Source organism: Bacillus rossius, chromosome 2, assembly GCF_032445375.1.
Source record: "Bacillus rossius redtenbacheri isolate Brsri chromosome 2, Brsri_v3, whole genome shotgun sequence".
Classification (NCBI taxonomy): domain Eukaryota; kingdom Metazoa; phylum Arthropoda; class Insecta; order Phasmatodea; family Bacillidae; genus Bacillus; species Bacillus rossius.
The window spans coordinates 65,287,795-65,314,584 of NC_086331.1; the positions used below are offsets into that span (position 1 = coordinate 65,287,795).

A 26,790-nucleotide genomic window follows, 5' to 3' on the forward strand; every position below is an offset into this window, starting at 1 on the left:
ATAATTGTTTTACAGACTTTCTCACCTCTAATTTTTTTTTCGTTAACATTACATCCCTGGGTCATTTTTGTGGAGCCGGGCTTAAATCGACCGCCTTAAATGTAACCCTGTCACATGACCACACCGGGTGGTCGACACTTACGGGACTGGCCTCCTCCAGAGGTAAGTATTTTAATTTAATGTGGCCGTGCATATGTTTGCTGGCCCCAACAAAGACATTGCAAGCACTGGTAGATTCACAACTTACGGAGCCCGTTCGAGTCGTAGTTCAAAAACTCACGGGCATGGCCGACTCCATGCAAATCCCCAATAAGACTGCTGTTAGATGTAACACATTTATGTAACACAACAATCATAAACTTTTGTCAGAGTGAATGTGTAACTTGTAACACCGTGTATAACGCAGCTATCAGACACTTTTGTCAAGGTAAAGTTTAATGTATACCGCATAGTGTAACACCGCAACCCGTAGCATGCCAATAACTGTTACAGCAAATTGACAATGATTTCCAGTGCCACATTAACTAAATTAGGCATCAGATACCCATGCTACCTGAGGAGTGTAATCCGACTTCTCTAGTTAGTAAATCAACTACCACCACGACCCTAGTGAACCACGCTGGGGCCGACAACCAACTCGACAGCAACAGTTAGCTGCATAAGCTAGTCTGGCACCCTCCCGGAAAGAAAAGCTAATTTGAAAGCTGTAAATATATAAAGCTGATTTTGAATTTCCCATGAAAAACAATTTGAACATGGTATACATACAAAGAGAAATATAATTATCCTGAAAGATGTATACACTAATCAAAATTCCCGCGCGTTTTTTAAAAGAAAAACAAAGTCCCGAAGTTGGCCGAAGGTGTATTCTTGGTCGCGTTCGGGTAGGGCCTCAACCATGTGTATAACTTAGGCATTCCAGTTCTCAGCTCAATGTGTATATGTATTCTATGAAAAAAAAAAAAGATATATATTTTTAATGGTGGATAACCACACCTTTCAAACGTTTGAAAGTATTTTGCCGGTTATTTGATAAATATTTGTTACTTAAAAAAGTGTTTATAGTAGAAATATTTTTTCTCAGCGGTATGATTTTTGTGTGATTTTATATTTTAATATTAAAATTAACGTTTTTTTTTTAGTTGTACCTTAGCAGCAATGTCAAATGAATCTCTTAAACCTGTGAGTATGTGTTTACGTCCTCATATGTAGTATGTACGTTAAATTATTGATATATATCATTTCTTGAAAGTTTGGCGACTATGCCATGTGGCAGTGTTGTGAGTGGTGTAATATTGAGTTAACTGTTTAGGGCTATTAGTTTCCATTGCGATTAATAAGGAGGTTTTGATGATCATGTGAAGATTGTGAGAAGAATAATGAAAGTAAAAAAGTTTGAAATAATTTTGGTAATTCTGAAGGAGAGCCACATTCGTGGAAAAAAAATTTCCAAATTTTTTATTTTTCACATGTTTTATAATCATTCTTTAAGAGGCTGTTGTGATATTTCAAGTTATTTACCAGTTATGTACCATTTTAACGAGTGGTAAGGATACTGTGATATTGTGAGAATGGTTGGTTATGCTAGCTACATAAAATATACTTTATTATGAACAGGTTTACAACATTTTAATTACCTTAAAATAGCTTAAATGGTTGGTTAGGTTAAGTAAGCTACAATTAAGGGTAATTGTTCAATATCACGTATCCAAGTTTATCCCATGATTGTGATGGCATGATCCTGTAAATATTGCTAATGGTACATGATGCTTGCCGTTTTAATTTAGTGCTTCGAAAAATCCAGGACATTAAAATAAGACTTGTGGTAGTTACGTAGCAATGAATAATGTTCTGAAGTTGAATGAACAAAAATTGTTTTATTCAAGTTATGATTGTAATTCATTGTCATATTACAAGTTTTAGTTAAAGAGCAAGCATTATGTACCATATAATCAAAATAAAATATACAGGATCATGCCATCAGGATCAAGGAATGGACTTGAATTCGTTATACGGAACTTTTGGTATACTTGGATATTACTGCTTTTTAGATCAGAAAGGAAAAAAAATCTTAAAACATGGTTTTTGCACACTACACATGTACCTAAATTTATGGTAATTATCGGACGTCGTAGTTTATTAGAACAGAAAGAAAAAAAATTGGAAAATTTGGTTTGGTTTTCACACACTACACACATCCTTTAATTTACCCTGAAGGGATGGTTTCTTAATTCCTACTAGTTTGTGAAAAATAGTTTATAGGCCTAGCTTACATTACTATACCAGCATTGGACATCGTGGCTTCGGGGAACCAAAAGTAAATAAAAATGAAAAATATGTTTTTCAATTACTAGAGATGTCCCTAAATGTACCCTGAAAACATTGCTTCTTAACTCCCAACTGTTTTGTGAAAAATAGCAGTTTAAAGCTTACAATACAATACCTGTGTTTTCACACTACCGCTACCATTCATTGTTTACCCGCGATCGTGTATCTCTTTGTTTAGCACAAATGTTCCCAACTATAGAGAGTTAAAAATATGCTAGTTCTTCCATTTTATATATTGAAGTTTATCCCTTAATCCTGAAGGCTTGATACTGTTGGCATGATCCTGTTGGCTTGATTCTGTGGTACATGATGCTTGCTGTTTTAATTCAGTACGCCGGAAGATCCTGTACATAACAATATTGTCATATAATAAAGAATTATGATTGTAAGTCAAATAAAAAAAGATTTTTTTTTCAACTTAACTATTATAGGGTGATTGTACCAGTTACTGAACACGTACCATTGAATGAACCTCTGTGATTATCTTTAAAAAATAAGATATCTTTGGATTGTATAGTTCCATAAATTTTTTGTAGTTTTCTTGTAAACATATAGATGGCAGTGCAGTCATTTCAAGTGACACAGTGCCACCAATTTCTTTACAGCTTAAATGGTAATAGTGATGATGTAGATATGGCCACCTGAATGCCTCAGCTGTTAAGGTGAGGATTATTTCATAATTTTAGGCTTAGGAATTTTTATTCTAACAGTCAAATAAAGTAACTTGATTAATGTCTGTAGATTAAAGCAGCCTTTAAATAGCAAATTCCTTACTAAACTGACGTAATTTGCTCCTTAGTTTTGTTTATTTCAAGGAGTTCAGTTACTGGTTGCCAAAACATTGAAGTGTTCATTTACTTTGTAGCAGTGAAAATATTTTTTTTTCCTTGCTTTGCTTCCTGTATGGTTGTGCCTACAAGTCTAAGTAGACATTAGGTCTAACCTCAAACTTGGAGAGCATGTATTCAGTAAATTAACAGCAAAACTAGGTGGTGTTTATTCACTAGAAAAGCTGCTTTCGTAAATGAACACTTATCATTTTTTTAACCAAGACCACTTCTGAATGTGTTTTTATGTTGTTACTGTACTTAAGATTGCCAAAATTTGTATATAAAGTAAGAGATTGCTCATTTCTTTCCAGATGGATGATAATTCGGAAATGACCGCGAGCCAGGGAAAGAAATATGAACGTTTTAAGTATAGCGAAGTAGACCTCACTTCAGCTTTAGAAGATATTAAGGCAGGAAACCTTAGTTTGAACAGTGCTGCTAAAAAATATGGTGTTCCTAAGGGAACACTTCATGACAAAATTACGGGCAAAGTTCCTATTAAAAAAAATGGGTCCAGATACTGTGCTGACAACAAAAGATGAACAGAAGTTAGAAATGTGGATACTATCAAGGCAAAATTGGGATTTCCTATGCACCCGGATGTAGTTCAAGATGCTGTACAGACCGTTTTAAATAGTGGTGGACGGAAGACAGTTCAAAGACAATAGGCCGGGAAGGAAGTGGTTGGATTTGTTCCTTAAAAGACACCCTACTATTGGGAAAAGAAATGCTGAAATAATTTCCAAGGGTCGTGCTTCTGTGACGCAAGAACAAATTAGCAACTGGTTTTATGATCTCAGGACTCATTTGCAAGAGGAGGGGTGTGAAGATGTTTTACAAGATGGTGCAAGAATCATAAACTGTGATGAAACTGGAATGCTGCTTTGCCCTAAGACTGGTAAAGTTTTAGGACCTACAGACTTAAAGAATTTCTACGAAATAGCAGCTTTTCTGCAAATGGGAGTATTATTCCACCCATGATAATTTACCCATACATGCGGCTGCCAAAAAACATTGCTCATACTATTCCTGAAGAGTGGGGTTTTTGGAGATCGGACTCTGGGTGGATGGTTTCGAGTACATTTTATGAGTACATAGCAAACATTTTCTGGCCATGGTTATCACGTAATGGAGTAGTGTTTCCAATGATATTATTGTTCTTAGATGGTCACAAATCTCATTTGAGTTTGGAAGTGTCGGAATTATATGCTGAAAAGAAAATTATCCTCTACTGCCTGCCTCCCAATGCAACTCACATACTGCAACCATGTGATGTGACAGTGTTCCGGGCTTTAAAAGTAATGTGGAGAAAAGTGTATCACTCTCACAAACAGTCCTGCGGAAATATCACAAAAGCAAATTTTGCTCATATATTTAAAGAAGCTTTCGATGCTGCGATGAAACCAAATGTAATAATTAGTGGTTTCAGAGATTGTGGTTTGTTCCCCTGTATTCCTGAAAATGTTGACTACACAAAATGTATCTCTCACAGGCGACACGAGATGAACAAAGAAAGATGCCAAGAAGAGCAGACCGTACCAACAAAGAATGACTTCTAAATAGCTGTGAAAGTTATTGAATACTTGATCGGACCAAACAAAACAGAACATCTTTTGCAGACAGAAGAAAATACTTCTTTGCCAGTTTCAAATAGTAGTCTATTCAAAGTCTGGAAAGCCTGCAGAGAGCAAGTCAATGAGAAAAGTCAAGTTGGCCATGACAGACAAGCTACTCAGAATGCCAACAATCAAGACGAATGTGAATTGTTGAATGCCACTGACATTCCTGGTATTGACGACATTACTTTAACAACCGAGGCTGACTTGTTAGATATTGGTTCCCTTCCAATTGAAATTTATGGTATTGTTTTTCATGGTATGGATGACACAAACATCACATATGGAACCAGTGAAAATTTGTACATTGCTGAGGTAGAGGAAGAAGCAACTGTACTGTCATGTAATGATGGTTTCAGAGAAGAAATTAATATGAACATCCCAAGTGAAACCAGAAAAAATTTGAATGTTCTTGAAGTAGAGGAAGAAGAAGTAACTGGAATGCTGTGTAATGATGATGGATACACAAACAAAAGTAAAAGTACTGAAGAAAACTGTGTAAGAGACATTGTGGAAGACGCCATGAGCATGATACTTGAAAAAGTTGAAAATAAGTTGCGAACTGATTGTAAAGATCCAAAGAAAATGGAAACCAGCACAGTAATGAAGATAATGCAACTGAAAAGGAGATTGAGAAAACAAGTGACCAAGAAATAGATTTGTGGGAGCAGCACTTGCACTGGCCATGAGTTAATGAGAAAAAAGCAATAAAAAGAGTACAGAAAGAAAAACAAATATATGCAATATCTTCAAACAAATGGCATGAATTGCAGGTTAAGAAGGAAAACGAAAAGAAGGCAAAACAGAAAATCCAGCAAGAAAAAAAAAATCGAAAGAAAAGACTACACGCAACAGTGGATAATAGACCGGCTATTAAACAAAGAAAGACTAAAGACAAAGTTGGTGAAACAACTACTGTTACAAGTAGGCCTACTGAGACACAAGCAGAATTTCATAAAGACTCGGAGAGAAAAGATGTTATCCCTGGCACATATATTTTGGTTAAGTTTAAGTCAGGAGCAAAGAAGAATGTAGGACAGTACTACAAGTATGTATGTGTGACACAGGAGGTGGAAGGGGAAGAAATTAAAGTTGTAGGATTGAAGTCAACAGAAAACAATAGAACATTTTGTGTTGTTGATAGTGATGTTTCACACATAAGTTTTAGCGATATTGTTGCAATTTTGCCACAACCACTTATTGAAAGTGCAGGAGACAGGATAAAATATATTTTTAGAGATGATATTGAAATCAAAGAAAATTGATGCACGTAGAATACAAATCAATGTTACCTTGCAGCATCAAAATATGTATCTAAATTCCGTAACTTTGTGTTTCATGTAGCCTATTTAACTTTTTAAGCATGTAGGCCTAAGGTCTGCTAATGATTTGACATTGTATTTCTTTACTTCATAGGCCTATTAATGGCCTATCTTGCATTGCTCAACACTTGTTTATTCATTGGGAAGTGTGTGTTCAGTATTTGGAATGAAGTGTTCAGTCACTGGTGTTTTTGCACTATTTGTATAAATTAGTTATTCTTATATTATGTTCATTGTTGAAGTAGGCTAGTTCATATATTTTTTTTACTTCAGTGCAGATGTTTAATAATTCAAAAAAACCTACCATAACATTCAGAAAAATAATTTCATACTAATAAAGCATTTTTATATCAGGATTTGCCTTAAATGTTCATTAATTGGTACAATCACCCTAATTCATCTTATTTTGCAATTTCTTTCATGTGCAGGATTTTGTGATGTACTGAACTAAAAAACTAAAACAGCAAGCATCATATACCATAGTTTCATGCCATTAGGATCAAGCCTCCAGAATCCAGGGATTAACTTTAATACATGAAACATCAGCCATAACAAACACAGAATATATGCCAGCTGGAAAGACCGCAAAATTCAGTGTGTCAGCTACTTCAGTGCACAGCACGTATTCCTCACAGAAAATGAACGATGGTAACAATGAAATTAAAATTTTAGGCTCCCATTAGACTAATTCGTTACGTCACTGACAATAGTACATACTTTAAATGCAATGCAACAAAATATTTCATAATAAATACAATTACATACTTATTTTAATAAAACAGCAAACATGAAATAGCTTTAAAAATTCCTTTCAACTGCAATATAGTTGTTATTTAAACAAATTTCATTATTAGAACACCTACATTGACCACAGTTCTGTACCTGAAAGCGAAAAGGATGGAAGTCACAGAAACATGATTTTTCAGTAGAGGAAGAAAACCTAAAACCAAGTCACTAATTGTAAAACAGTTATTTTAAAATAAGATAATGGTTTACACCAAAGGTTAATATAAGTTAATAATATATTTTACTTGCTTAAAAAACTGCTGATTTGTTTACTAAAACAGTTTTATTATTATTATTCACTTGATATTGTTAGTGAATTAGGACTTCCATCCTTAGTAACCTCTAATATGAGAATGTAAATAATGGTTGTCCATAATTTGATAATCCTGATTTGATCACCATGGCTATTATAATATTACAACTTCGGGTAGCAAATATAACTTGTTATTGTACCTAATACACGCAAATAAAAATTTTAAATAAAAGAATTGCAATAAATTTATATAAAGATTACATACATACAATTGTTACACCTTGTATCATATTGTTCAATAAACACTTTTGAAACCATATCACTGACTAATGTTGCTGATCACAGTGCGGGTGGACGCTAGTATCAGTCATTTTCATCCTCTTGTTCAATGAAAACACTATCAGAAACCAGACCAGAGTGGGGGATGTTCTTATAAAAGTCATGATAGACTCTACTTACCCATTTCATAAGTACCTGCAAGTCGGCATATTTCTGGTCTGTTATTGCTTTTGGTTTTGTTCGTACACATTCCAGACTAGCAGGAAACTCGACAGTTTGCTTGCGGACATATCTTTTTAAGTCAAGAGTTTTGTAATCAGTCTCTGCAAAGTTTGTTCTGTAAAACAAGACGCCAATATTACTGGACCTTACTACCATTTCTATCATTTTCGATATTAGAACAGGTTCCTTGTGTGTATTCTTCTTGCGGATCACGAGTGGAGAACCAATACTTGAGGAGAGACCTGACACATTAAGAAAATCCTTCATCTCCATTTCATGAACTGTAAAAGGACTTACATTCCCACACTCTCTAATAAACTGTGCCCAGTCATGTGGGGCGTGAATCTCCATTGTGGGTAACCTTTTTTTCTTACGTTCTATTACAGAATGAACTGTATCCACTTCAAGGTGGGTATGGCCACGGAGCAAGAACCTGTGTGTTATTTGTTTTATATTACTGTGCTTGTGGAGTATCCAGAAATAACACATAACCATATTAAAGTTTCGGTTCTGCCCTCCACAGTTGTCAGACCATATTTTAATCTCTTCTGTGGAGCTATCAAGGTTATCTTCAACCCATTTAATGATGCACGATGCCATTTCATTTCCTCCTCGTGCAGCAAGTGTTTCATCCCACAGCATACAGTACGATTTTCTATCAGTGGCATTGTAGATGGTAAAGTTGAAGGTCCACAATTTTCTCAGGTAAAATGACTGATTATTTGTTAGATAAGGTGTAGGGAGACATTTCTGAAGATCCACCATTAGGACTATTCTGTTGGGAGATGATCTTGATTCTTCCTTGTCCGTGGCTTTCAAATTGTACCGTATACTAGCTTCTTCTTGATGAGCAGTAAGTTCAACAGTAAACCTATCTGTGTCTTGTTGGGATTCAGAATTCCTAATATTATTTTGCAAAGAATCACATGTGTCACACGTGTCATTACTGGGTAAATGAAATCCAAGATTGTACTCATTATTGAATACTTTTCTGTAAATGCTTTCAGATGCACAAAATGCATTATCCTCGGCACATTTACTTTTGTATAGACTGTACATCTTATTGATTGATAGATCAGAACCTAAGTATTTCTTGCTTGATCTTTCTCGGGAATAATGGCATTCATATGTTGGGAAGCTTTCGATATGTCTACGAATCATGTTCTTAGTTTCATCTGGTGTTATATTTTGACCACAATGTACTTAACACTTAGAGTCAATAATGTCTCCTGGGTTTTCTGTTTTCTGCTTCTGAACAGTTTGTATCAATTTTTCTGTTATGGATAGTGTACTCTTAAACATTTCTTTACAGACACATATGCTTTTCCCACGTACACAAAGCGAAAATGTTTATGAATGCTTTCGCCGGCTCTCTTGGTTGTTGTTACGGGGGCGATGTCTCGCAATAGGCTTTACTGCAATATTCATGGCAAGGTATTGTTTTTTCTGTTCCCATGTCATATTAGGATTCCAAAATACTTTGTGAATTTCGCCTCTGTCTTTCTCTTCTATGTTGTTATAACATTTCTTTTTACAGTTACAGGGCTGGCCAAGAACTTTGCTTGGAACAATCTTTCCAGATCGGGATGTATACTCATCTCCACCAGCTCGTCTTTTCTTGCAAATGTTCCTTTTCCAATTGTCTGGGTGTCTGGAACGTTTTCTTCCACGTTTGTTTGATTCAAGTGCTAGTGTGTCTTCCTGAGGAAGTAGCATTTCTTCGTGAGTAGGTAGCATCTCTTCAGTGTGTGGAATTTCTTTAATGGATGGCATCTCTTGAGTGGGTGGCATTTCTTGAATGGGTGGCAACTTATGAATAAGTGGTATCTCTTGAATGAGTGGCATATCTGGAATGGGTGACACCTCTTGAATGGGTGACATCTCTTTCTCAAAATTTTGGCTTTCATCTTCAAGAAGCACTTCAAGAGATGGGGGTTCTTTTTCGAGAGGCACCTTTACATATTCAGGGAATGTTTCTCCTTCAAGAATGGGAAGCATTAGCTCAATAGTGTCATCGAAATTTGGCAGTGACTCTGTGATGCAATTGTATAAGTCATCACCAGGCTGTAACATATCACAAGAGCCTTCAGTAACAGTTTCATTTACACTACCACTTGGGTTTTCATTATTTATTACCACAAGTGGCTGATCAATATTTGCCAGTGAATTACATTGTATCCCTAAAGATGGATTTTTCACTGGTATGTTCTTTACTGTGACACCTTTTAGTACTGCGTCAATCATTCGCCTTCCTCTAGACACCATGGTTGATCCCTAAAAAGAACAGAAACGTGTTTTTGCTAAAAGCATAAAACCAGCACCCAGTTAACATACCCACATAAACTGCAAAGAGCTCGATGCTACATACGCGCATAACATAACAAATTATTGAAAGCAAAATGAAAAACTTTACTGATGTATTAGGTACTTTAGACCAACTTAATTTTAATGTTGTTATTACAGCTAGACAACATTCTGTGTGCCTTAAGCTTGGCCTACAATATTGAAAACTTAAACGACATGTTTACTTGCTTAAGAATTAACACAATAAGTAAAATTTATGTTATCAAATATAAATTCAGTCCATGGCTTGAGTATTTTAACGGGACAAATCATTCTTAAGTGAAAAATTAAGGCAGGCAGCCGATCAGGGAAAAGCAGCATTTGTTTTTAGCGGGAAATAAATAATGTTTATTATTAAGACTGTCATGCAAATAATACTACACTCTGGCTAAGATACTATATCAAACAAACATTGCTTACCTCCATAATAAAGGCAGAATTCAATCAAATTAAGATTCAATAATTGTTGATACATCATTAACACACAATACTAGTAACCACCAACCATTCTACTAAACTTCCAGTATTGTTGTTTCACTACTTGTGGTTAGTTTGTAATTCCGCAGCTAGATGGTAGTCCATATAAAATTCTGATACTGGACAACCATCCTTATGATTCTCGGACTTCCATCTCAGTTATTTTGTAGAATGTGCTCAATTGATGGTAGTCCCACATCCATCCTTTTCGCTTTGAAGAGCATTGGCTGTTCCATTTTTAGGCACTGGAATTTAAGGAGATATAAATTTTTCTGGACTTCCATCTTATGTTCATTCGATGGCATTTGAAATGCTGATCAAACAAATGTATAGTTCTCATAAATGGCTAAACCTGGACTTCCATCCTTTTCGCTTTCAGGTACAGAGTTCTCAAAAAAAAATCTAAAATAACCCACACTTTAAACGCAAACAATGAATGTCAGCGATTGCGTGACTACATAGGTATTTTAATGTAAGCTGTAAACTGTTATTTTTTCACAAACCAGTAGGAATTAAGAAACTTCCTTGCAGGGTTAATTATCGCGGATAAATAATGAATGGCGGTGGCAGTGTGAAAACACAGGTAGGCCTATTGTAATGTAAGCTTTCAACTGTTATTTTTCACGAAACAGGAGGAATTAAAAAACCATCCTCTCAGGGTAAGTTTATGGATGAGTGTAGTGTGTGAAAACCTTGTTTTACAATTTTTTCTTTTCGTTCTAAAAAGCCCTGTTACCGAACGTTTACCCAATAAAAATACTGTAAAGTCATACTGTAAAATCTTTTCTATTTAATTATTTTTTTTAATGTAGCTAACTAACCATTAACAAAAATTAAAAGTTAATGCAACTTATTTAGGTAACTTAACCAAACCAACTATTCACACAATTTAAAAAGTAATGGTTTATTTTGGGGGCGTCACTCCCAATGAAAAGTCAAACACCTGGAATTGAGTTACCTATTCATTTTCTTATTTTATTAATAATTATATTGAAGCACATTCAGATATTTATAAGAAATACATAAAATACATATGTAACTAAACATTTAACTTTCGCCTGTGCGGTGATTCGGCCGATGCCATGTTTGAGTCCAGGTAAACGTTTGATGGTACTTGTGTCAATTGTGATATTTTACTATGCAGGGTGTCCACATTCTGGAAAGTCAGGGAATTTTCCATAATAATTTAAAGGGAAAATGTATGCCCCAGTCTATGAACTATGAAAGCATTTATTCCCAGATGGGAATAAGTGCATAGTCAAAACATACTAAAAAATGGTGTGGCAAGTTTCTGTTCTAAATAAAATAAAGTGTAGAGAGACCTACATCAGCTTTGGTAATGACAGAGGATGGATTTTATTTATAGTTTCAGGAAATTGCAAAATGGGTAAATCATTTTTAAAAATTTGTCTGGGAAATTTTAAATTTTGGTGAGTGAAAGTTAGGAAAATTTTATTACATATTTGTGTTGACAACCTGGTGTGGAAATGGCTTATGTTATTTTATGAATGTGTATGTGATTGCAATTATATAAAAAAAATATATTTTAAGTTACTTGCTCTTCAATTAATGTAAAATTTTTACATGTTTGTATTATTTCCAATTTGTTGATGTTAGTTTTTTAATAGGTATTTTGATCCATGTAGTGGCCAATGGTTGGAGATGGAAGCTAGAATCGTCAAATTGAATTCATTGTTGAGTATAATTGAGTGTGTTGATTTCTAGAGAATTTTTAGGTTTTATTTTACTATTTTATTTCTTAATGTAAGCATGGCTGTTGTTTCTGGGAGTGTGGTGAGGCAGAATGTAGCCTAACCCAGTATGGTGAGCAAATTTCTTGTTATGTTGGGTATTTTGCGGAATACATGTTTCGCCAAAGGTTCTAGGCAGTTGTGAACATCTCCATTTTATACTCAAAGCAAATAACATGTACTTGCTCTGACAATGGTGAGTGTTCACCAGTTGTTTAATTTTGGTTTTTGGTTGTTTTATGCAGGGTTCTTGCAGGCAGGGTAATTATGTAAAACAGAGAAAACTCATGGATTTGTAAAGGTGTCTTGGAAACCTGGAAAACACAGGGGAATTGTCATATAAGTAAAAAAAACAATTGTCAGTTATTTTCCATACTATTTAGTATTTAAAATTAAGAGGAATTAGGCCTCACCATCAATCAGTTTCAACTATTTTGATACTGCTTACAGTAAAGCGACTGTACTAAATTTTTTTAGTTGTCATGGCATAGGAATTAGCGTTGGCTACTTATTGAAGTCAACACTTGTGAATTGTTGCGATTATCATGATAGTTGTAGTAGTAGTAGTTATTTCCTTGTAGTGCTTACGAACTAGAGCCTGTTAGTAAACATGTGGTTTCTACAAGGTATAGAAGGTTTGGGAGATTTTATGTAGGTCTATGCCTTGTTATGCCAAAACATTGGGATAAATAGTTTATAATTAAAATTATAGCAAAAAATGGAAAAATCATAGGTGGCCGGGTGCAACCATTATGTATTTTGATCAGATGAATGTTTGCTGTTAATAAACTGTACCTGATTTTTACTAACATTAATATAACATAAAAGGAATACATCACCTGCCTATTTATTCTTAGCATACTCTGATGCCTATAGTTTTTTGCCTTATCACAATTTATAATGTATTTAAAAATTTTATCGATCACATACACCCATCCCTCAAAGTAATGCTGTTCGATTTGCACAGTTTTGAAGTAATGTCAATAAATTACGGCAAGATTTGAAGTAGCATGGTCATAAATTTGAAGTAGTTTTTTTTACATTAATTTTTATTTCAGTGTGCACACAATGACAGTAGCACTTTTGTGTAGCATTTATTAAATCAAATTCAATGAATTAATAATGCAACAAATTAATGTTAAGAATCAACAAACAGAATTTTGCTCTTTTCTTAATAGCTATTTGCTTCCTTCATTGCGTGTTCATTTCCGATGTTGCCCGAGTATTCAGCCAATGTTTATATTCCGCCATCCCGCATATCAGCATCAGCTCTGGAGAGAAGCCAGAAGCTTTCACTAGCTTTTACTAGGATGCACTAGTAGCAAATCATGGCAGAAACACATTTAGCAAACAAGTTGGGAATTCTGTTAACAGGTTAAATAATATTTCTAATTATAGAAAATGTTAAATTTATGCTTTTTAAAATCTTATTAGAGCTTAAATATATCTCCTATATTTATAACATTATTATCTTGTAACACAGAAATGTTGTTAGGACCTAATTAGTAATATTATGCCCAAGCCTTATTGCGTAAGCAATGCTCTACGTGAATTGTTAAATTTTAATTTTAGGTTTAGACCCTAAATTTTATTCAACATTTATTTAAATATACTTAAAATGTGTTTAGACATATATTAGTACACCTATCCCTCACTTAGCACGTCTTCATATTGCGCGGATTAATTTAGAGTGATGTGAATTTTACTGCCCCAGTCTTGAATAGCACGTCTTTAAATTTGAGTTAGCACGAAATCTCGGCAGGCAAACAAAAGTCAAGCACGACGCCACGAAGTCTGTTTCAACTCTGTAAACAACAGATGTGCCATGGGATACAGTTAGTCAAACAAGGGGGGGGGGGGGGGGGAGAGAGAGATGCGCGCGCAGGTCTGTGTACGCTATCGGCTGTTGTACAAACATTAGCTATGGCAAGTTAAATTGCGACTATGGAGTGTAAAGGACCAAATGTTTTTACATCCGCGCGTATGCCGCCGTGCCATACCGTTGTCGCCTGGCCACAAACCGGGCCATAAACTCAGTCTAGCCAGTGGTAGGGAATTCACTCAAACAAAAGCAACGTCTGCCCATTCAGCTGCCGGTAACTATACATGCTTGATCACTCTTAATGCATCGTGTTCAAGTATAAGTCTGATGCTGTTGGTTGTACTAGTGGGAATATATTTGACTTTAGATACTGGAACAGTAATGAACATATGATTCACGTGGAATAGGTTGTTAAATGAATGTTGCAATGCAAAAAAAAATAATCATTGGCCTGATAACATTGGTGTAAACCAGGTGGTGATATGCGAATAAGTACTTTAATTCTTGAAAAATTAAAAAGTAATTATCTGGACAGTAATATCGTCTTCACTGTCAGTAAAGGATGGTTTGGAAAGGTACGCGACGTGAGTTGAAGGTCACGCCCGGACGGGCAAGTCAGCCAGCTGACTGACGATGACTATCTCCAGTTACGCTGTGTCGTATGTGTCATACAAAGTGTGATGGGAAGCATATAAAGATAAATTGTGTGACATATTTATAGTTGAGTGTTATTCAACGCATTTATATTACGTAAAGTATATTTTCCTACACAATTTTGGAACACATTAAATAAATTAGCCATTTATGGAAACTAATGCTTCAGAATATGCGATTTCGAATAACACGAGCATTTTTAGGAATGAATTAGTCGTGCTAAGTGAGGGATAGGTGTACTGTAAATTAATGTTATGGGAGTAATGTCTTCCTTAAAATGATGGTAGTCAGCAAGCACACTTTACCTGATTGGAAAACAAATTATTTTGATTAACATACTCTCTTGTGGAAAAACCTTATTTGATTAGCGCACTGTTTTCTTGGAACCAATTAGGGCATAATGTCTAGAGGCGGGTATAAATCAATTTTCTTTTCAGAGTGGCAGTTTTGATTACTTAATAGTGATGAAATGGTAACAGAGCAAACTTTATATTGTGCAGGAAAACACACTATAGTTAATCATGCTTGTTATGTTTGTTTAACTGTGTTTTGATAGTAATTTTTATTTTGATTTATTGGTTCCTTTTGAGACAAGGGAAAAAATTATTGGTTTGACAGGGAAACCTTAGGGAAATGGCTAAAGTAAGGGTTTGGGAACCCTGGTATGCAATAATGGGATCCTGTGCATTTAATCCTGATGGCACAATCCTGTACACATTGATCCTGTTGTAAATGATGCTTTCAGTTTTAATTTAATATGCTGAAAATCCTGAGCACTTGATCTTGTTAGCAGAAGTTTGTGTAAAAGGGTAATGTGATTGGTTAAGTGAAGAAGTAAGTTTCTTACGGTACAAGTGAGGACATGGGACATGTTGGGCCTAGAAAAATCATGTTTGTTTTGCACAATAGGCCTGTATTGAGGAAATAATTATCTAGTGTACTTTATGATGCCTGGGATGTTATTTTAATAATGAAATAAAAAAAATTAAATTAAAAAAGTGAAATTGCAAAAAATACCAAATATGGTGGTATTCTAGTTTAGAATACAATACCATAAATATTGAAAAGTTGGTATCTGGTTCTGTACTAGAATAGGTATGGTTTTAATGTACAATACGATACCATATAGGGGTCATTTCATGGCAAATCACCTAGAGCCATGTGCTCCAAGGTTACAGATTTTGTTCATACATACTTTTAACATGAGTAACTGGGAATTATTTTAGAATTTTAAAATTAATACTGGAAGAATGAGATATTTTCGAAACTTTTAGTTTTTGAGCAAATAATGTTCTCCGATGATCTTCACCAGTACACTTAAGTTACTATAAAACCCACAATTTTCATGCTATCTAGCTCATTTAAATTGCAAATAAAAGCTAATATTCCATACTTTGTAGATGTGGACAGAGAAGTAACAAATTCCATCACAAAAATTTTACACTGAGCATGGAATACAATTTTAAGCTATTTTGCACCTTTGCTCGCTCAATAGCATAACTCAACAACCACAATGAGCACTAGCTTGAAAATTGATTTTTACATACACATTAGCAAAAATGAAAAGGGTATTTTTTGTGGTTTTTAAATAATTTTTTTTTATCTTACCAAGATAATACAGTATATGAAACACTATTGTGTTGCTTTAAAATACATATGGCCCAAATTTTAAGAGTTAAAACTTCCTTAATCTTGTAATGTACTATGTTTATCAGGAATATTTAATTTTATTTACAATATTAAATACAAGCTATTTATTATATTATTTTTTTATTTTTATCAAGCTATCCTTAGACTTTTAATTTCATTATGTTGATGAACATTTCACGCATTTAATACTTTTCAATGCATAAAATGTATTAAGCTTTTATTCTGTTTATTTAACTAGTGAATGCACTATTATAATGTATTTTTTAACGTATTGTAATGTTGGTCTAGCATTAATTTGTGAATGAGTTGCTACTACATCACAATTCAGTAATATGTGAGAAGGAATGTGTTTCCATACATTTGAGTCACCTAGTGATCCTTCACTTTTATCTCTAGCTGTGCTGGCTCTCTCCTGCTGGCTAAGCAGAAAACATATGATAACAGTGCTAATGAGTAAACTGCTGCCTTCTTGCCCAATACTAGCTAGTCTCTCACTGGCATATAATGTGAATAGGTGTATTGAGCAAAGGTGCAAAATAGCTTAAAATTGTATTCCATGCTCAGTGTAAAATTTTTGTGATGGAATTTGTTACTTCTCTGTCCACATCTACAAAGTATGGAATATTAGCTTTTGTTTGCAATTTAAATGAGCTAGATACATAGCATGAAAATTGTGGGTTTTATAGTAATTTAAGTGTACTGGTGAAGATGGTCTGAGAAAATTATTCGCTCAAAAACTGAAAGTTTCGAAAATTTCTCATTCTTCCAGTTTTAATTTAAAAATTCTAAAATAATTCACAGTTACTCATGTTACAGATATGTATGCATAAAAAAATTTGAACAAAATCTGTGACATTGAAGCAGGATAGTGTATTTTAATTAGGTGATTTGACATGAAATGACCCACAGTTAATTGTATTAAGAAATGTATTTTGTGGAAAGCAAACATGTAAATGTTTTCCGCATGGCCTCTACGTTCGATTACAGGCCCTGGACCCAGGATCTGAGACGGCCCCCCTCCACTCCGCCTAATTCTACAGTCACGTGCTTCATTATAAATGCATAGTTATTTCTTACCTACACTCTTTTTAGAATGTTATTTAAGGCTAAGATCCTGAGTTTCTCGCGAGCGGCAAAGACACGCGTAGTTATCTTTGTCCTCAACAGAGCGCATTAGCAGTACTGTTGAACGATGTAGCGACGCGCGGAAAAAGGAGCGGGGTGGGCAAGAGGACGCTGTTCTCAGAATTCTTATCGCCCAGCGGGGTGTCATGTTTACGACCGCTCTGGGAGAGGGGGGTGGGGAAGGGTGTACTCTTCCTCGGCTAGCATTAGATTTCCAATCCCTTTGCCTATCTGTCCCTTTCCCATACACCCATCCAAGACTACTCGATCCTCAACAAAGCGCAAGAGAATAAATATTACTATTTTTGGTACATTTCAGATAGAAACCCGTACGTAACCGAGTGCAACCCAAGGTAATTATAATAAATATTAATTTGGTGCACTACACATATACGATATACAAATTGTATGTTTTACTGCGGTGATTATGTGGCCAAAACTATCAAGATTTGGTCTCTTTTCCAAGAACGCTCGTTCACAACTAACCGCTACATTCAAATAAGTTGGCCAGTAATGTAGTTTTCCTGCCCCCGTAAAAAATATAATAATAATTTTTAACTGTGTACTACAAAGGTTTTGCGCTCCTACAAATTTTATTTCTTTACACATTTTGTCACAGGTGTGTGCGTATGTGTATTACACAAACAGTTGAACGTTGACCATCTAATAGCATGACGTTATGTTGCAAAGCGGTATTATTTGCTATATTTGATATCTCATTAGGACTGTATTTTTCTTTGCAACTATATATACAGGTGAACTTATTATACTATCGGAGAATATTTTGTAGCTGAATATCTGTCTTCAAAATATTGCAGGTTATTGCATTAATTTTAGTGTTTTAAATGTATTATGTTTTTAAGCATGTATACATGAGGCTAGAGCTAGAAAAATGTTTGGTTTCCGTTTTTAGCTGACCTGCAGCTTATGGCTTTTGATTACACTTCCTTTTTTTATATGTGATGTTTAAAAACGATGTTATTTGTAAATGTCCTGGCATTCGTACTTCTTGTAAAAAAACATAATCATATTTTCGAAAAATAAGCTATCATTTAGTAATTTATTATTGCAATATAAATACGTGTGTATGCCAGTCGCGTCTGGCGAAATGAGGAGCTCCTTTACGCTATCCCTACTGGTGACGTCAAGCATCACTGGTAGTTCGTCTTTTATGTATGAACCGGAAGTCAAAGAGGCTCGAAATAAACATCAGTTGTAACTAATAATAATAATTTAATTCTGAAAGGGCCACATACTCGAAGAATCACCTTCTCTACACAATCAAACGTGTTGGAAGTAAAATATCTAAGGAGTAGGCTACACGTCATAGGTTGTATAAGAATATTTCGGAGGGAGCTAACCAAAGGATATTTTATCGTGCATACAGATAAAGTGATATTTTAAGAGTAGTAATTCCCCCCCCCCCCCCCCCCCCCCAACACCACCCACAAACTGACGGATTTATTGACACATCCGTACATAAAAAAACACAGCTCCAGAATCTGCACCTGAATCGTCTTAGTGGGGAAAAGGTGTACATAAATTACGATCACTGACTGAGGTTATACAGAAGGTAATCAACCAGAGTAAGTGATTAGGAGCAAGGAATACTAATCCAATAAATATGCCATTGATATAATTGAATGATAATTTTTACTCACGTTTTAGAATTTGATATTGCTGAATAGCAAATTTACATTTTAAAATATTGTAACAATGAAAAATTGCGAACCAATAAATATTTTTTGCTGAGTGTATAATTTGATTATGTCTTAAGACAAATAGAAACTAGATATTATGAGTACAAAATATTTGTAAGTAATAAAAATTTACATTATAAAATACTTACATTAATACAAAATACAAATATTTTTCTTAGATATACAAGTATAACTTCAATTCATTTTCGGCCAACGAACATAAAGTTATGCTTTGGGCCCTGATAATAAATAATACCTACATAATTACATTTTCACTTTTCACCAAAAGTACATGAGGTACAAAAGTCAACAAACCTTAAAACACAATAAAAATATACCCGGTATACATTATATTTTAATACAAACACCAATACAATACTAATTTTAACTGAACATTTTTTGGAGGTATGCATAATTTTATTAAAATTAATCAGAAAGTAATGCAGTTACATGTTTACAACCTTGCGTACTTCACTTGCCTTTGACGAATCCAATATGTTCAATGTTTAGCCAGCCGAAAAGGATGTTTGGATTTTATTTTTAAACACATGTTAAATTAGTCCTTTCTTTTAACACTTCATCGCTATCACGTGAATTTAAGGCATCTTACATTATTATTGTACTTTTGTTTTGTAGTAACGATCGGTAGGCTAAATATATACATGTGTTTGTTGAAACTTCGTTTTAAACATCCATAAATTAATTTTGTCAATTTATTTATTGATACCAGCAAAATTCAAAATAAATAATATTTAAGTTACGACCTCTTAAATTATTAAAATGATATATAAAATATGATCAAAAAATTTTCAAATGATGACGTATTTTCAACTGGAAGTACGCGAGAATTACACAGATTCATTTACTTGCGTATTGCATAGCATACTTCACGTCCATTTCTGACAGCCTTGCGAAGTCACTTCCAAAGTATCTACAAGTATATTCTTCAGGCGAATTCTGACACGGCATTATAATCTTCCATTATATCTAGAAGACGTGTTCTTACATTTGCTTGGAGTTTTCAATTATTTTTTTGAAATAATAAAGGCAATTTTAAAGTTTAACTCCATTTCAGAAACACTTACGCAATATATTTGGTGGTTCTCTGTAGTGGGTTGGAATTTTTATAGGCCAGTGTGTGAGCGAGTGAATTACTTTTTGCATATTCGAGCAATTCAAAACTTAGGCAATAAAGTTTAATTATAACAATTTCACGTAAGCTAGAAAGCTCAAAGGCTGGTAAAACAATATAATTTTATTTCATATAATTCTAGATCAATTTCATCTAAGTATAACACACTCATTTAAACACATTTTATATACATAATAATTTTACTTCAGCAAGGTCTTCGGTTTCTTGTAACACAAATAAAATTACCTAAAAAAATTACTGGACATACTTACAAAAGTTTTTAGATTGTAATATTTGCCAAATAATTTAAATAAATCTAACTGAAAATGTAAGAACACAATATAAAGGTCTTTAAAATTGTATTTTGGAAAATTACCTGAATGTTTATTTGCTAAAACTCCTCATTTCACTTGTTCAAAAGTATTTACATGTATACATATGCGTGCGTGTATGCGCGCACTTGGAACTTATGTTTCGTTGATCATTTATAGTTGCAAATAATGTAGCGGAAGTTAAATTGAAAAATATATAATTCTTTCTGACCAATATTTGTTTACAAACATAATTTTACATGACCCCAGAAGAAAAATTAAAAAAAAGAATCGCCACTGCTTTGTAATTGTGTTTCTAACGAACTTGTGTAACTAACGAAAATGTTTAACTGCTCAAGGTTAGTGATACAATAAATGCTTGGGTAGTGAAAAATCTATTGTTAAAAACCAAAGGTAATTTTAAACGACTTTTAGTTAACCATTGTTCAACGACAGCATCGAGAGATTGGCCCTTATTTTTGTATCGTTATATACATAACTAAATCATTACGGGAGGAAGTTGCCATAGGCGGCTGGTCCTTCAGTTACTATTTTTTTTTAAACATCTCTATAGAGTTGCAATAGTAACTATTAATATTTTGATCATAACTCATTTATGTAACATTACACCCAGAGGTATAGCCCATTCTACCAGAGCTTAAGTTGAGGTACAAATATAATTAAAGAAACACAATTAAATAAATATAACTAAAGAAATATAATTAAATAAATTTATAGAAAATCATTGTCATTTTGCAAATAAATTTTTTTTAACAATAATTGAAATATTCTAATAAAATTTTAAACATTATTTATTTGTCTTGAATGTACGATTCTTGAATAGAAGTATAAATAATAATTTAATAATTTAAATTGATTTTGGAAGTTATATTATTATATGAAACCATTTTGCTATTATTGTAATACACCGTGATTGCAGGATTCATTCATGTGTTAAGGTAAAGAGTCATATCAAAATACATAATGAAGTCACTAAGATAATATGTGAAATAATGTTGTAATAAAATGTAATGTGCGACGTTCACGTAGATGCCCGTAAACGAAACAGGTTAGATATTATAATCATATTTAGCACTTTAGTATTTCCAAAATAAGTTTTTTTTTAAGACGCCCAACTATTATAATAAATCTCTATCTACTAAAACAATTCAGTAATTGTAGTTAGATGATTTTAAATAAAAAATATTCTATGAATAAATTTGTCACGACAAGTGAAGCATATTAATAATAATTTACATCACTGAAAAGCTGACAAATATATCTATAGAAATTGTCGACAACGTGAGACGGTTTTCAATTCATTGATTACTATTGCTGATACTAGTGTTGTGTTTTGACCGTTTCGAAGCGATAATATTCCCGCCTGAACTCCTGCGATATTAGAGCCATCTAGTGAGTAAACTCGGAACTAATCGGAGCTCTAGCGGCAAACTGTTGAACTCGTTCCTTTCATCAGCGGGAAGTGACAGTTAAATCACAGTATTTAATACTCAGATTATTTAAATTCTGTACGTTGTATTAAAAAAATTACTAGACAGAATTGTTCATTGTACCTCCTTTAAGTTGTGTGCAAAGTAACAGCCGTGAACCGTTAAAATATATACCTAATATTTAGTTTTGAAAATTTCAAAATTAAAATTAAATAAGAAAGCATTTTTTGAAAAAAATTCTATCGTCATATTTACAAAATTCAAAGTTTTATTTACAATTCTGTCTAGTATGTATTTTTTATCTACTACGATATTCATGGGAGAAATAATTTTCTTGGAGGCTGCAAAACTAAGGATCTTAGCCTTAAGCTGAAAATATAGGGTATAATTATGGTTACTGTTTTATAAGTCCAAACTAAGCTTTATTTAAAAACTTATTTTACTTTAAAATAACCACAGCAAGTATGTATATTTATTTCACACACTGAGATAAGAATGAAAATAGTTACAGAAAAATAAATCATAGATTTAAATCATAGATACTCACTACCAAATAAGACTACTTTACTCAATAACAGTTTTTCGAGCTTTCTTCTGACTAAAATCATCAATTACATCGGAAAAGTCAAGATTCTTGGCCAATTCATTCTCAATTCCTAAAATTGCTAAATGGTTAAGACGACTTTGGCCCGTTGTGCTCCTTGGCCAAGTTTTTAAAGAGTTTGCCAGTTTACTAAAAAACCTTTCAGCCATAGAGACTTACTGGAATCGTACAAAAAAGTCTAATTGCAGTACACAGGTTCAAAAAAAATGCTTGAAGGTTTTTCTCATTTATGGAGTTGAGAAGCTTCATCGGGTCCTTTTCTGATTGAAAGACTGTACTGTATACACTCTTCATGTGTAGAATTTCTTCAACTAAACTGTCTGTATCTGCCAAGTCTAAAGGATACTTTGAGACAAGATTGGTAGTTTTAACTTTCAGTTCATCATTTTCTAGGTCCATAAAAGCCAAAACTGGTGAAAACTAATCACAAATTCATTCACAGCTTGTAAATTTTGTTTTCAAATCTGTCATAACAAAATCCAAAACAGGAAGAATAACAGAAGATTTGAATTCATTTCATGCTTCTAGTTGAAGTTGTTCAGGCATCTTTTCATCTGTATTTGGGTTTCCTTTTGATAACAAACTCTGATGAAATGCCAACTACATTGGCAACAATTTTTGCTTCATACAAAATTCATTAATATCTATTTTAAATTTTAACATAAAATTAGATGTAGGTGTAGAATCTTCTAAAATTTCATTGGATGACAAATATTCAATATGTTTTTCTAGTTTGTAAAAAATTATAATAGTAAAACATTTAAAAATAAACAGGGATGGGCCAGGGCCCTGGACCCAGGGGTCCACCCAGCCTCACCCTTGTGGGGGGCCATGGTTCCCCGCCTGAAACCCCCAGATACCCGTGCTTGGCCCGTAAGAATGTAGGGGTGGTAATGACTTCACCATTATCAATATGAGCCATCATCGATACTGTTATGGTATTGTATTGTAAAATAATTCCAATTTTGTTATATGAACCCTTCCTTAAAAATGAAAAAAAAATTGTAGTCTATAGTGGTAACTATTTTGCATTTTGCCAATTTTTAGGATAATTAAAAATAAAGGGAATGTATAGTTTAATTTAAAAGATGTACTTATGGGAAATATTGCATGGCAGCCATTTATATTATAACTTTAAATGAAAGTTTGAAATGTAGTTTTAAATAAATTCACAATATAAAGTATAAAACATGTACATACTAGAGCTTTCCCACATTTCCAATCATTTCCCTCCTAAAGTCCTACTTTTTGAGTTAAGAAAGTTGCTGGAAGGTCTATCATTGTTTTCACAGCCATTGCTGTGTGAATCAGATGGAATTTTTGAATTGAGCATAGGGATCAGCACCAAGTAAAAAAAAAAAAAAACATTTATAGGCCTATACCCACTGGCAAAAATCTGTAGGATTCCTAGTGGCAGTTCACATGATTACATTTTTCATTCCAGTTTCACAGTTACGATTTTGCAAGCGTGGGCTAGCCCCCTCAAAATTCATGCCTATGCTATACCTATGACAGCAAGAGAGGTAAGTAATTTTGGTGGGACCTAACTGAAACTTATCTATAGCTAAGAATTCATTGTTTATGGGAAAATAATAAATGTGTTATACTGAATGTGGTAATTTGGTTTGATATAGTTAGGGTGCTCTCATAACTTTAGGGGTGCTGTCATAACTTTGAAACATACAACTTAGAAAATCATAGATATATTTTTGTATATTATGCATGTTCTAAGTTAATGTGGTTCCAACTTGTGATAGTTATGTGGTTCAGCATTGTGTTTTTTTGAGTTACATGTGTCTAAGTTATGACAGTTCTAAGTTATGATTTTATAAGTTATTTCTAAGTTTTGTGTTTCTAAGTTATAAATGGCTCCCATATAATTATATGTATTGTAATGGTGTTTTTTTTTAACAAGCTAGCTATCATTATCTCTTTATGTAGGTGTTAATGTGAGACACAAAAATGAACCTACGTTTAATGAATGGATAAGATATAATTAACATATACAAGGGGCTTTCAAAGAAAAACTATCTTGTTAATATCCAACATTGTGAATGAATTAAGGAGTCATAACTTGTACAATGATCTCCATCAACCAGATTTCTGACAAGAATGCTTTCGCCAAGGCACCAGAGAAGCTTTATGTAATATCTCGTAGCTCAGAAAAGTGATTAAGCGAGATTATATCAGAATTCAATGGCATTGGGGACTGTGAAATTGATAAAACAATCCTAATCATTGTAAATTAATTAAATTAAAGAACTCTGATAACCATTCAAGTACTTTTCTATTAACTACTGGAAATCAAATGTTGCAGAACAAACTCTGTTTACTTAATCTTTTCATAAACATAAACTACAAATTTATATATCTTTAAAACAACTTTTAAAAATTTGTAATTCTTGTAAAAAATGGCTCAACAATAATAATAACAATATCTCATAAAATTAGTATTTACATCAATTACGTTTGTTTTAGACTTCACTTCAAATAATTAAAAATTAAACAAGAAGTACCTGCTCTATACCGTCGTCAACAAAACATACTCGAATATATTGGGGCAAACAAATAAATTATAATAATTAAATTCAGCAAACGTCAAAATATAATCAAAACTGTACTTCTTATCTTAATATATATAAATCTCGTGTCACAATGTTTGTCCTCAATGGACTCCTAAACCACTTAACCGATTATAATAAAATTCGCACACCATGTGCAGTTCGATCCAACTTGAGAGATAGGATAGTTTAAATCTCAAATTATAGTCGCAATTTTAATTTATTGCGATTTATAAAAGCGAAATACCACTCACTGACTCACTCATCACGAGATCTCTAAAACTATAAACCCAATTGACTTGAAATTTAGCATAATTATTCATTTTGTGATGTAGACGCTCACTAAGAACGGATTCTGCGGAAATCCGATCCCAAGGGGAGTTTCGGGGGCGTAATATATCAAAATTTCCAGTTTTTGGTAGGAAATCACCATGGCAACGGCTGTTGCTTTGTTGATGCTTCATTCGTCTCTATGACAACGACTATTTCATTGTTAGTGCAGTCCTCATCACCGTTGAAATTTAGCTGGTATCTAAATATCAAAAATTACCCTTTTTTTTCAAGTATTTATATTTTACAGACTTGAAACTTCACAGTAATGTTCCTTATGTTACGCAGGATGACATTTTCCGAAAATTAGATCCCATGGGTGGTTAAAACAAGGCAACAGGATTTTGCATTGTTCATGCCTTCTGCGTCTCCATGGCAACGGGCATCGCGCGGCAGTGGCGTACCCACAAGGAGGGGCAAGTATAATGAGCGGCGCAAGCGTGATCTGCCTGTAGACTGCCGTAGCGAAGTACGGGTACATCAGTTGTACGTTGCGTGCACGAGTCGGTAAACCATCGGTGCTATTCATTTTCTCTCCGGTACATTATACAGCATTGTAATAAATTTTCACTGATTTTTTTATTATTTACCATTACTGTAAATGGGTGATGTGGCTTAATTTTTTTCCATTAGTATAGCCGTGCGAAGCCGGGTCGGGCAGCTAGTATTTCTATAAAATTATTCTTACAATTTAACAAATTAATTATATATATAATGGTAGAGAGAGAGAGAGAGGAAGAAATGGCGGTCACAAATTACCATTAAATTAAAATTAAAACAAATTACATCTTGTTACATTAAACCAAAAGGGAAATAAAAACTTAATACTTATCTACATTTGATAAAGTCAGTGTGAGGGTCCTCTGGTCCTCAAAATCTCTTCATCAACATCCTCCAACCCCTGACCGACTGACCAACCAACCCCACTTGGCTGACTGACTCCATGGCGTGACCTTGCTCCCTTTTAATACTCACCCTCAAGGAAGTGACGACTTATTTGAGACTTCTGGGAAGAACCTTTCACAGATCATGGACTCAACCACTCACCACTGCATGTACATGTCATCCGGGTCTCGCCAACCAATCACAGCCCAGGACTGCCAGTGTGACTGACAGCTGAACTGGGGACTGCCCGCCCCCACCCTGTGCACAGTTCAACTGGTTTAAATAGAACAACCTCGTTCAAGGCCATGGTTCGGACAACTGTCAACTGGAACCCCCTCCCACTCTTGCTCCAGCTAAC

At 33.9% G+C, this 26,790-nt stretch overlaps 1 protein-coding gene across 3 annotated transcripts in view; it reads left to right on the forward strand.

Annotated features, from left to right (window-relative positions):
• Positions 1-915: 915 nt before the first annotated feature.
• Positions 916-26,790, forward strand: part of LOC134529339 (septin-1) — a 217,303-nt gene continuing 191,428 nt past the window's right edge. The window contains exon 1 of one of the 3 annotated variants that reach the window (XM_063363296.1): positions 916-1,182. In XM_063363296.1, coding sequence (XP_063219366.1) covers positions 1,159-1,182 — 24 coding nt within the window. In that variant the 5' untranslated portion in view covers positions 916-1,158. The remainder of the gene's footprint in view (positions 1,183-26,790) is intronic. The other 2 variants (XM_063363297.1, XM_063363298.1) reach the window with 2 other exon arrangements.